Below are 13,682 nucleotides of genomic sequence, written 5' to 3' on the forward strand. Positions count from 1 at the left end.
TCTGAAACAGGAAATCAGTCTTATCGTATTCATCCAGAGACCTAGGAAGAAGGTAATTGTTTGGTATACTCGTTAAAACCAGTTAGTTGGGCAACTTAAAGTTTTAGAGGTTCACAGATGTAGGCTTGAACAGTTGTGGATATATTATTTCATTATTAACAAACTACTCCGGAGAAGAATTGGTTCAGTTAGTTGAGGGGACTAATAATCCCTCAGCTAATACACTAGAAAATTGTACTTTGGATTTTAGACTATTGCTTGCATTATCAGTGACTTGATATTTTTCCATGGCTCTAATTTGATTAAATTTAAATAAATTTCAGTGCCTTGATTATTCCTTTAAAAAGATTTTTTTTAACCTCAGTGTAATCAATATATCTAGCTTGAAATGTTTTCAGAATGATTCTTAAATTTGAACAATTTAATAGAAAAAAGTTACTTCTATTTCAGATATTTGTCACTGGAAATTATCTTTCCCTGTTTGTTAATGTACATATGAACATAATTAGGTCCTTGTAATCAGTGTTTTCATACTGTTCTGTGTTCTCTTTTATCACAGATTTTTATCTGTCGATGGATACTTACTTTAATAGCTATATAGGTAATATTTCATCAGGCTAAATATCGTGGTTTGCTAAACAGCACTATTGTAAATAATCTTTGTATAGTTTTTTTCCTTGGTTTGTTTTTTTAGATTATATTGTTAGAGTGGGATTGTTGGAATAAAAGATACAGCAGTTTCATGGCTCTATAGGTTGCAGATTTCTTGTTTTTTTTTAAGATGCTCATTCCTTTATTTATTTAGTTTATGTTTTTGGCTACATTGGGTCTTCGTTGCTGCGCGCGGGCTTTCTCTAGTTGCAGCGAGTGGGGGCTACTCTTCGTTGTGGTGCGCGGGCTTCTCATTGAGGTGGCTTCTTGTTGCTGAACACGGGCTCTAGGCATGCGGGCTTCAGTAGTTGTGGCACGCGGGCTCTAGATCGCAGGCTCAGTAGTTGTGGCGCATGGGTTTAGTTGCTCTGCAGCATGTGGGATCTTCCCGGATCAGGGCTGGAACCCTTGTCCCCAGCATTGGCAGGCGGATTCTTAACCACTGCGCCACCAGGGAAGTCACATGGTTGCAGATTTCTTGACAAACGAACCAGTTTATAGTTTTGTTTCTAAGTGGAAGAATTACTAGCAATTCTTGATATTACCTTAGAAGAATGTAATTTTTCATTTAGAAAGTGAGATATAAACTTGTGTAAACTTTTCAGTCAAGAAGAGTTGGTATAATATAAAAACATCAAAGAAAGTTGTGAGGTTCAAATTGCTTGGAGAAGTAGAAAACTTTAGTGGAGTTCCTAAGTTATTTGGCAGTCAGTTTTCCTTTCTGGTTTGGCACTGCTAGCAGATAATTAAAAAGTGTTAAAAGGAACCTAAAATTTATGCTAAAGTGAATTTAAGTTAATATAATTTGTTTATGAAAACTGTCTTGAGTTGCCTTGTAATGAGACATTTAAACTAAAAAATAACAGGACATTTCTAACTTATGCAACCTCAAATAATAACAACCCCTTATTTACAATTGTAGACCCCTTTGCAGTTTTACAGATTTAAAGATATTTCCGATATCGCATTTGATCTTTGAAACAACCGGTGAAGAAGTTACAGCAAGTGTTATTATCATTGTTTTACAGAAAAACAAAAATATTTGAGGCTCAGAGATTAACTTAATCTGAAGTCTAGGCTTTTAAGTTGCAAAGCTAAGAATGGAATTCTGGTTTTCTATATTAAATGACAGTATGCATTAAGTACTTAGTACAGGGCCTGTCATCTAGTAAATATTTCAGAGTTCCTGTGTCCTGTGTTGTTCCTGGACATTTCTTCTTTATTCTTAAAATTCCCATCTTTTTGAGCATTCTTTCTCTTCATATTTCTGTAGTTCATGCTTTTGTATCTACGTACCCTTTTCATTTTAGAAAATAAAATTTTAGGCTGCATTGATTTGGTCTGTACAGGGATGATTATATGATGTATATTAGGGCAGATGATCTTAAATACTGAACAATTAACACTTTATCAACTGGGAAATTCAAGGAACTCCTATTTCTGCTTTCCTCCCAATAGAATCATCAGAAACCAGATCCAAACATTTAACACACTTATTAGGGAAAAATAAAATCTACTTAAGAAATATAAAATCTTTTATTAAATGAGAAAGTCATAGAAGTCTATGAGCATGGCTGGTATTTAAAACATAATGTGATTATAAAAGTTGATAATGTGGATTAACTGTGACATACTTGGAAAGTATTTGTTAAATTTAAACCTGTTAAAATTTGCTGAAAGAAATGTAAAGCTAATGTAGTTAATGAATCAGTGGCTGAATTTCTTTTCCTCTCACCTGAGCCTTAAGTGTCTGTGAGTTGAAAGCACTGACAGAAATCAGGGAAAAAGCTCCAGAAATTCCTCGAAAATGAAATTAAATGGTGATGTCCTGGTATTTGCTAACATGCTTTTGATTCTTGTTGTCTTTTGTTAGTCTGGCTTTATTCCTTTACTCCCGCTGCCAGTTTAGCTCAGTGTTCCTCTTGTGAGCCAGGCAACTTGAGATTTGCTTTTGAAACTTTTTGATCACTACCTCTCTAAAATCTGTATGTCACTTTTTATTTGACCTGTCGTGTTCCACGTATGCTATAGCTTCACATTGTACAACTTTCAGTTAACTAGAATTCTAAAAATAGCTTTTATGTGGTCTGTGGAAATAATTTTCCTTAAAATAATTATGGCAGGAAAAATAAGTAGTTATTGGTTTGTATACGAGCACTGCACTTCAGTTTATAAGTTAAGGGATAAGTATATCTATATACTATACAGAGTACTACAGAGAAACTTTTCAGAACTGCTTTCCTGTTAGTAATTATCATATTTATTTATTTTTAATTAATTAAATTTTGGCTGTGTTGGGTCTTCGCTGCTGTGTGTGGGCTTTCTCTAGTTGTGGTGAGCGGGCTTCTCATTGCAGTGGCTTCTCTTGTTGCAGAGCACGGGCTCTAGGTGTGCGGGCTTCAGTAGTTGTGGCGCATGGGCTTCAGTAGTTGTGGCTCGCAGGCTCTAGAGCGCAGGCTCAGTAGTTGTGGCACACGGGCTTAGTTGCTGTGCAGCATGTGGGATCTTCCCGGACCAGGGCTCGAACCCATGCCCCTTGCACTGGCAGGCAGATTCTTAACCACTGCATCATCAGGGAAGCCCCCAGTAATTATCATATTTAAAATAAGATTCAATCTGTGTCAGGAACACATTGTTATAAAATAAAGCTTAGGGAGCTATTTTTTCCCTCCCTTGTCATTTTAATAAAATGTGCAATAGAATGGTAAGTAGTAAAACAAAGTATCTTAGGGAGCTATTTTTGGTTGTTATCCTCTATTTGAAAATTCAAGGTAAATTTATAGTTTAAACCCCATTAATTTAGGCTCAAATAAATTTCTGAGATAAGGTAGACTCATGAGATCTCAAGTCACAAGTTTTTTGAAAGATGTTTTGTTAATTAGAGGTAACTTCGAACATATTTTTAGTGTTTTAAGTTATGCTTGGATGCTTAGAACAGCCAATAAAAAATTATTTAACTCATAGTAGCCACATTATTTTATAATAGGTCATTTATATTATGGGTTGAATCAACTTCTGTGCACAGATTTTAAAACTTAACTATTCATTATTTTCTTTGGGACAGTGTTCTGTGGTGTGAAGGGATTGTTGTAGCACTTGAATCAAACATGGTATACTGTATATAATTATCAGAACTCATAAACCAGTCACTTAAGATCTGTGTATTTATGTAAATTATACCTCAATTAAAGGAAAACAAAACACATTTTAACATGTTTACTTGAAGGAGGGGGAGTGGGGAAAGACTGTCCAGTGCATATCAGATCTCCTGTAGCTATGGTGGCATCCGACCTAGGCAAGATGGTACCATGTATGCATTTCTTACTCTCTACTTGTTGCATGTGCAGGAGCCACTGGGAAAGAAGGCTTTTTTTTCCTTTCAGAGTTATATTTTGCATATGTTCTTAAGTTAAGTAAAAAGGCAAATTGATATAGTAAAGATTTTAAAGATTCTGTTGGGTTTTGATGTTCTTTAGAAGGGTTAGGTTATTCAACAAGTCATTGTCATTGAAAACCAACCAAATAGTGGTGGGCTCTTAAGATCTATGGTTATACCATTTGTTCAGTTCATAGACATCACTGTGTTCTAGGCATTGTTCATATATTAAATCATTTAATCTTTATAACAACCCTATATGATAGGTACTTTTATTAGCCCACTTTTATTATTCAAAATAATATCCAGTAAGTGCAAGTTAAGTCTATTCTGTATTAGCAGTCATATATATATATATATTTTTTCCCCACCTCAGTTATTCCTATTTGGTTTAAATTGTCTAAAAAAGTATGTCATAAAAATTTTAATGGGAAGCAAAAAAGTCATATGTTAGAAAGGTTTTATTTATTGACATAATTCTTGGCATGAGAAATGTTTGCCTCAAAATTGAGCATTCATAAGTTGCTGACATCAGTTTTGGAAATACCAGTAGATTTTTGTATTGTCTTTTAGAAGTTTTTTAGTTTTAACGTGTGATTAGTAACTTACTTTCATTTGAATATGCTTCCTTTGAAAATTTTATATTTTTACTATTGATTTGGAAGTATAGAAAATCTTAATCTTTTGAGGCAGAATGGTACAAAAAGTTTGGGCTTTAGAGTTACGTACATAATGGGTTTGAATTGTAACTAACTACTTGCTGGCTTTGGGACCAATCTTTTTTGACCCTCAATTTCATCATCTATGAAGTGGTAATGTTACTTCATAGGATTGTTAGGATTAAATGAGAATGTATTTGGCGTACTGTCTGGGACATGTTCTCTGTTTTTCTAATTTATGATGGATGCCAAAGTGTTGGGTAAAATCTCAAACTGTATGAATAGGGAAGTTGGGAGTCTGAGGAAAAATGAAACCTTAAGAAGGCTAAATTCCTAGATTCTATTTAAAGGAAGGATTGGATTATTGCTCTGCAAGAAACTCCCATGTTGATCCTGGCCTTTGACTCCTTATCTGTCTGATTGAATTGAACTTCCTGTCACAGCATCCTTAAAACCAGACCTAATCTTCTGTCAGTCCTGCCACCTTCTCCATAAAGCTTTGTGTGTGAGCTATACTGGGCTGCTCACTTTTTCTGAATATTTTATGTATTTCCATGTATCTGCTCTACCCTCTGTTTGAAATGTTGTAATTGTTTTGGATTTCTTCTTCTGTTTACTGGTGTATGACCTATTTCTTAAGGATTATCTAACATACTACTACCTACTTTGTGAAGCTGTATCTCTGCCTCTACAGAATTAATCCCTCTTTCTCTGGCTCTTAAAATATCTTGATCTTATGTATATATAATAGGGCCTTTGGCATAGTTGTATGTCTGTGCGTCTGTCTTCCCTGATAGAATAGGAACTCCTAGAGTGCTGTAATCTTTGCTTACTTAGTCTTATGTTCTCATTGCCCCTTGCACAATGTTCAGTGTGTTTTTGAATGTTCAAAATGTGTTTGGACATTATTATTAGTTGCTGACATCAGTTTTGGAAATCTAAATTCAGTCGGCCCCCTCCTAATTAAGTAAATAAAGGAGGGGGCTGACTGAATTTACTTTAATGAGTATATAACATCCCCAGTTATGTGTAGTTACTGATAAGTATTTTTCTTAAGTAAGTTAACCAAGCCCTTTCCAGCCTTATTTACTTTATTAGTTAGTATTCATAGTACACAGATAAATTTGAGTTTAGTCCTTGTTAAAATGACTGCATTTCAAGGGGCTTTATATTTCTATGCTTTTCTTTCTTTCTTTCTTTTTAAATTTATTGAATGAAGTACAGTGTTTCAGGAGTACAGCAAAGTGATGCGGTTTTATATATATATGATTATAAGAATATATATATTCCTTTCCATTATAGGTTATTCATGATATTGAATATGATTCCCTGTGCTGTGCAGTAGGTCCTTGTTGTTTATCTATTTTATATATAGTAGTGTGTATCTGTTAATCCCAAATTCCTAATTTATCCCTCCCCCCACTTCTATGCTTTTCTATAAGGCTAGAATCTTACTAGCATTCTCACAGAAATTAATGGTTAGGTAAGTTTGTTAGTAGTAATAAAATTTTTTTTACATAAAAAATTTTCTGTTGCATTGCTCATAAAAACTTGGCATTATTTCAATTTATATTTTTTACTAAAATGTATTTATAATTTTTTAGGTAGGAATTCCAGATTTGTGGTAGCTGCCACTGCTTTGGGTTCCCTACTGCTGCCTCATTTTCTTCTGACTGTTATTTCCCATTTTCTTATGTTTCTACTCTATAAGACAGAGTTAAAAAGTAAAGATGATTCATTTTCAGGAATTGTACTGCTTTAGGCTTAATTTGAGCCTCTGTTCTGGTTTTTTTTTTTTTTGCGGTACGCGGGCCTCTCACTGTTGTGGCCTCTCCCGTTGCGGAGCACAGGCTCTGGACGCGCAGGCTCAGCGGCCATGGCTCACGGGCCCAGCCGCTCCGCGGCATGTGGGATCTTCCCGGACTGGGGCACGAACCCGTGTCCCCTGCATCGGCAGGCGGACTCTCAACCACTGCGCCACCAGGGGAGCCCTGTTTTGGTTTTTTGTGTGTGTGTGTGTGTGAGTGGATACAATATGCTAAAACATTTTGTTAATTGAATAAGAGCTACATTTTTAAGTGGGGTTACTTATGTTAGAATAATAGATGACAGCTAATATTCGTGATGTTAAAAATGTTAATCCTAACAGTTTTCTTTTGGAGTCTTTATAGTAGAAGAACGCTTTGAGGTTGAGGGTGAATTTATGTATTCTTAAAGTGACAAAAATTGTTCCTGGCCCATAGTAAAAGCTATTTAAGTCTTAGATACTTTTATTATTATACTTTTTTTTTAAAAGAAATTCAGCATTTAAAAAAACTACATACAAAGCTGATTGTAAGTCATATAGGGAAAGGCAATATTTTGTCAAGACAGTAAATAGATTTGGAGATAATTATAAAACAAACATAATTTTTAAAACCCGTTATAGAGGGCTTCCCTGGTGGCGCAGTGGTTGAGAGTCCACCTGCCGATGCAGGGGACGCGGGTTCATGCCCCGGTCCGGGAAGATCCCACATGCCGCGGAGCGGCTGGGCCCGTGAGCCATGGCCGCTGAGACTGTGCGCCTGGAGCCTGTGCTCCGCCATGGGAGAAGCCACAACAGTGAGAGGCCCGCATACCGCAAAAAGCAAAAAACAAAAAAACAAAAAACCCGTTATAGAAATAGTACAGGTGCATCATACCAAAAATACAGAACAAGCAAAAATGAGAAAAAAAATATATTCCTACCATCTAGAGACTATTACTTTTAGTACTTTAGTTTGTAATCTTTTTGTCTACATAATTTAATTAAGTATACAGGTATACTGTATATGTTTTCTTTTATCAAAATGGTGTCACACTGTACCTTTGCTCTTGAAACCTTTTTTTCAGTCAATAATGTCTACTCTTCCATTTCTGTAAATTTTCATCTCAGCCAATCCTCAGATCATATTAAAATTTCTTAAAATGTCCTTAATGGCTGGTTTGTCTAAAACAGTAACCAGAACAGGATTGTACCAGTGAACTTGACTGTTAGAACACTTATGTCTTTCTAAATCAAGGATAACTACTCATCCCTCCCCTCCTCACCTTTTAAAATGATATTTGACTTTTTAAAAAGATAATTTGAAAGAGACTGCATCATGTCTGGCAGACCTTTTGAATTTGTCCAGTTTATGCTCATAATGTCATTTAGCTTGTTCTATCTCATATAGTGTCTGTAAGTTAAAATTTATATCTCTAAGTGCTTGGTGGATTCGCAGCTTGAAGATGATTTGGCTATCATAGATGATGCTGTGTTCTTCATATTGCAGCACATCAAAAGTTATGTGATCTCTACTTAACTTTCTTGGTAATGCTGAGATTGACCACTGAAATTGGGTGATGACAGTCTTTTCTGCCCATTATTCAATTATATTTGTCTTCTTACATTAGAAGATATTTTGTGCAGTGTTACTTCGGCTCTGTACGAAAGTTCAGGTCCTCATTATCTAATACCTGTTGGTTTAGCACCATTTGTTGATCCTTGCCTAAATCAATAATTTTATTAGGGCTTGCAAAGTTTGATTTTCCTAATTCTGTCTTTTTATGTTTATTAACTGGTATTTTCTGTTGCGTTTGCTTTATGAAATGGAGTTATTTGCCTTCCCTGAAATAGAGTTCCTACAGGAAAAGTAGGATAAATCCTTAATCTCCCCCTTCACCAATTTCAAAGTAAAGAACTATTCCAATAGCCACTTTTATCAGAAGTTATAAATGAAAATAATTTTTTATTTAGTTGCTCGAACTTTTTCTGTTTTGAGTATCTTTATAGACTCATGGATTTTCATTTTATTCAGGATTCTTTAATTTACTACCATTTAAAATTTTTCTTTGATACTCAGTTTGTCACACATTGAGCCATTGTGATATCCTTCATGCTAGCTCCTATGTCTGTTTGATATAGACCACTAATCTCTGTATGCCTTCCTGCTTTTTGGCACAGAAAGATATCCCAGGCTCACCTTGTACCTTCCCTGCTCCAGATCTGACATCAACCAGTTTTCCAAGGAGTTGGTACCCTTTAGTGTATTATGATATTAGGGATGAAATCGGGTTCTAGAAGTGTTTACTACTGCTAAGGTGACATACTTTTAAGCCATTTCTTTGAAAAGACCTAAACAATATAGAGTTCTACAAACATGAGTTCACATTAATATATTCAGTTATTACTTGAGTTCTTGATTTTATAATGGTATCTCTTTTCTCTTACAGTAATAATCATGAATCTTCAAGTCATTAACATAACTTCATTGTTTTTTCCTATAATATAAGGAAAAAAATTGAAGATATCAATACTGATATTATTAGAAATAAACTATCGGTAGAAGTTTAAAATTTCTTTTTAGCTCTCTTCCTTCTTAGAATACTTCCTGCCCAGAAGTACAGTAAAATTAGTGTCCAAATAACCCTTGAAATAAATCCTTTCTCCTGGTTACCAATTTGATATTTAATCAGATTTGTTTCAATGTGTGCTTCCCTCTTTCCCCTCCCCTTCTCTATGAAGCAACCATTTTTGTTAGTTTCTCAGTTATGTGTGTGTGTGTGTGTGTGTGTGTGTGTGTGTGTGTGTGTTGGAGGGTTCAAATTCAAACAAAAATATGTATAAATATTTCTTTTATAAAATATCTCTTTTATACAAAAGGTAACATACTATATACTCTGTTTTGCACATTTTTTTCTTAAAATATTCTGTAGATCTGTCCAAGCAGTACTAGTAATCATAAAGGTAGAACATATAGTAATATAATCTTTTCTTAAATTATAATGATATATCAAAGTGAAAGCTTTTAGTAATTTAATAGCTATTTTTAGATTGAAAATAATACTGAAATAAGCTCAATAGTGTGAATGCAGCAGAAATAAAGAAAAAAATCTTTAAAAGGGCACTGGATTTGGTGAATTTTAAATTGTATTTGGAAGATGAATGGGTCCAAGTAGGTGGGCATAGAGCTTTAGAGATGGTCTTGAGTGGCTTAAGGCAGATTAGCTTGGCTGTTTTCTGTGTCAGAAAATCATGAGATTAGAGAGGGTTGATAGAGCTCAAGAAATGAGAGCTAGTATGATGGACAAAATGCATAGAAATGTAGATTATTGGTGCTTTTTTAAGGTTAATCTGATACAAATTTTTGAGGGTAGAAGTTTGTTTTATGCAACTGTAATATATAACATAAGTTAATAGAATGGGCATGCTAAATATTGATTACCTTGTTTGGAAATGAGAATAAGTTTCTACCTCAGTTCAGCATTATCAAGTCATAAATACCACGGGCTAGAAGAGATCATAGTGGTCTTCTCAACCTAACTATTGTGTAGAATAGGAAAGGTTGAGTTGTCCAATTTATACAACTGTTTAGAGGCATAGCCAGTTCTTAAATCTGACTTTGTAACTCTTAATTGTATCTACTTTTCTCTATACCGTAGTACCTTTTACAACCATGAAAAATGAGAAGTTGTATGCTGTTTTTTGTTTTGTTTTTATTTTGAGTTTTGTCCTGATACTTTAGGACTGTAAATATGGAAGTTACCTTTTACCTTAGGTGCATTCTAAATATACTGAGTAGAAGGATTTAAAAATTGTTTTGTCGTATAATTGTTTTGAGGATCTTTTTGGGGATCAGTGTATTTACCTGTATTTCTTAATTACACATGATGGCTTATAAGTAAATACATTTGACAATCTTTTATTAGCGTAGCTTGTAGTGGGGAAAGCTTCTTTTTATAATCAGCTAATGTTTTAAAACATGTACATGTAGTTTGCATTGTTGTGTATTTCAATCAGCTAATGTTTTAAAATGTGTACATGTAGTTTGCATTGTTGTGTATTTCAATCAGCTAATGTTTTAAAATGTGTACATGTAATTTGCATTGTTGCATATTTCCTTAACTTAAGTACTCAGATATTTATCCAAACATTATTGCCATGGGGTTTCCTGCAGAAAGACTTGAAGGCGTATACAGGAACAATATTGATGATGTAGTAAGGTAAGAACTCTTTAATTTTCTGTTTCAAATATTGATGTATATTCGTGTTGTATTTTCATTTAGAAAAGATTTCTAAACCACAGAAAAAGATGTACATTGTGATGTAAACTTTATTTTTATTATGTTGGTGACCTATAACTGCTTTTTTCTTGCTTCACGTACCTACTCAGCCTCAATGGGATAAAACTCATTTGATAAGAACTGACCTTTTACATAATCAGGTGTATGTGATATGATTTCATGGACTCCATAAAATGCCCCTCACCAGTTTAATATCTGGATTCCATTACACTATGATTTTTGTCTTTTATTTCACAATTGGGTATTATTCTTAAAATCCTGAGTGGATTTATTCACTTAAATTTATTTATGCTAAGGTGTAGGTACCTGGTACCATGTAATTTTACATAGAGCAGTTTATAGTGGGGCATAAGTGTACCAAGGACCTGAAGAAGTATTTGGTACAGGGGATCTAGAAAGGAGTTGCTGGGCATACCAAAGCCTAAGTGTTTGCTTTACAATTTTGCATAATTTTCTAAGTGTAATTATCATTCATTTCTGAACAGTAGTTCTCAAGGCTCATTTAAATAATTTTAAATACATTTATGACCTAAGAGTACGTAATATATTTTATGAGAGAAGGAATTTTTGTCTGCTGTGTAAATAGTCAATATGTTTTCTAATTTCAGAGCAAAAAATATGTGTATAAATAAATTAACTGTAAAATGTCAGTAGGAACTTCAATTGGCTTTTAAAAGTTAAAATTTTGGATTATTCCCTGTACTCTCAGAAGTATCTTTTTTGGAGACTTTCAATTTAAATATTTGGTGGTTATGAGAATTAAATGTTATAATGCGCAGGAAAACACTTTGTAAAGCTTTTTGCAGATGTAGAATCCTTTTTAAATAGTTGTCTTAGTATATAAGAGTATCTGTACTCTCACATGAGCTAGGCATAGTTGTTTTACTAAGTGGTTAATTTTTAGTAATTTGCTTTGAGCCAGAGTATATTTACATTTTTGCAGTATTGAGTTGTATCCAATTGGATTTTTGTAATGTTGTGTTCAGAATTAAATTTCAGTATCTACAAAAAACTCCCAGAGTTCTTTGTAGTTTCTGTTACGGTTATAGATGGTACATGAGGCTGTCAGAGGAACTATTTAAGAACTTGAAAATAGGAAATGAATTTGCCTTCTCATAGTTGGGCAGGACACGATGGAAGAATGTGTAATATCGCAGATCCATGGGAGCAACAGCTTGATATGGCTTAGTCAGTGATAATACCCATCTACAGAAAATGCAGTGAATGATAGAAAAAAGAATAAGAGAGGTAAAGTTTGACTCAAGAGATGGAGAATCTGGGAAATGAGCAGTGCAGTCATCAAACATGTGTTTGCTGCTGTGGTGCAGGAGCGTTTATCAGGCCTCTTTATGGCCTAGATGAAACATCTCTGAAGTCCGTCTACTTCACATTACTATAATTCTGTATTCAACCAAGTCAGGTTAATACTTATACGGAAAAGGAGTATGAGTACTCCGAGCATAGGATGCATTTTCTGATCACGGTAAGGATATCCTTGTGATAAATTATCCTAATTTTTACATTGTCCTCTTCTGAATGTGAATTAGTCTCTTTTGACTGAATTTACTGAGGCTGACTGATCATGTTTCAGATTACTGATAAAGTCCAGTTTCTGGTTCTATACGTATGACTATCAGATCTTAGGTTGTAATAACGTCATCAAGCAACTACTGTGCTGGGAAGTATTTTGATCTGTCATCTTCTGACTTCATAACCTCTGCTTTTATGCCTCTGAATTAAGATTCACACATTTAGCTTGTAATCAGGAACAAAGGTTGAAATTTATTCTATCTTCTTTAAAGTTTATTTTATCTAGCTTTTGACTTTTTCAAATGTCACTCTTGAAAAAGAGTTTTATGTGTATGGATTGTTATTTAGCCAGCGGTTACTTTAGCCAACTGATCTTGTCACCCCAGTGATAATGGAAATAGCACATAAAAATGAAAAATTATCAACTGAACATAATAGCTATGCTGTGCTTGTTTTTTTTTAAATTTATTTTATTATTGTATTTTATTTATTTATTGTTTCTGGCTGCGTGCGGTCTCCGTTGCTGCGCGCGGGGCTTTCTCTAGTTGCGGCGAGCGGGGGCTTCTCATTGCGGTGGCTTCTCTTGTTGTGGAGCACGGGCTCTAGGTGTGCATGCTTCAGTAGTTGTGGCACACGGGCTTAGTTGCTCTGCGGCATGTGGGATCTTCCTGGACCAGGGCTTGAACCCGTGTCCCCTGCATTGGCAGGTGGATTCTTAACCACTGAGCCACCAGGGAAGCCCACTGTGCTTGTTTCGTTTTGGTTTGTTTGTTTTGGATTGGTGGATAAATGGCCAGTAAGGCTTTGTTGGCCTCAGTTACCCGCCCCACTTAGTTTATGAGAAAGGATGAACAGTGACCAGGAAGGAAGATGTAGTTTTTCCTATGAAGTAAAATGAAAATAAATAATTCCTAAGTAGATTGCATGTTAGGATTAACCTCTCCATGGAAATGACTGTCTCTAGTACCTAAATAATTGATTTTCTTGAATGGCTTACACTATATTGGAGACACTAGTACTAATCAGTAATGATTCCTTTTTGGTTCAAAGATGATAACATCTCAGTGAAAAATGTATTTTCTTATATCTTTTCTGTTAACAAAAAGAAAACATTGGGATTTAGACATTGGGATGTCTAAAGAATACTTAAAATTACCTTTTCTTCTCTAATTCCTTATTTTCCCTATGATTTTCCCCCCAAGCAGGAAATATTGTACAGAATTCAGACTTGGTTGTTGCTGTACGTCATTGCTTTGAGTAAAATAAAATCAAATTACAAATATCTTCATGCTTAAATTATTTAACTGTTTAGGGATATGGTTTATTATAGCAATGTGAGATTTTATACTTGAGGTACTCAAAGTAATACTTCTGTGACAGAT

At 34.5% G+C, this 13,682-nt stretch overlaps 1 protein-coding gene across 1 annotated transcript in view; it reads left to right on the forward strand.

Moving 5' to 3' along the window:
* Positions 1-13,682, forward strand: part of PTEN (phosphatase and tensin homolog) — a 92,464-nt gene that overhangs the window by 15,529 nt on the left and 63,253 nt on the right. Inside the window, exon 2 of the mRNA XM_022569419.2 lies at positions 10,605-10,689. Within this exon, the coding sequence (XP_022425127.1) occupies positions 10,605-10,689 (85 nt within the window). The remainder of the gene's footprint in view (positions 1-10,604; positions 10,690-13,682) is intronic.

Source organism: Delphinapterus leucas, chromosome 16, assembly GCF_059928025.1.
Source record: "Delphinapterus leucas isolate spDelLeu-1000000601 "Yukka" chromosome 16, BTC_Dleu_Yukka2, whole genome shotgun sequence".
In the NCBI taxonomy this organism is placed as follows: domain Eukaryota; kingdom Metazoa; phylum Chordata; class Mammalia; order Artiodactyla; family Monodontidae; genus Delphinapterus; species Delphinapterus leucas.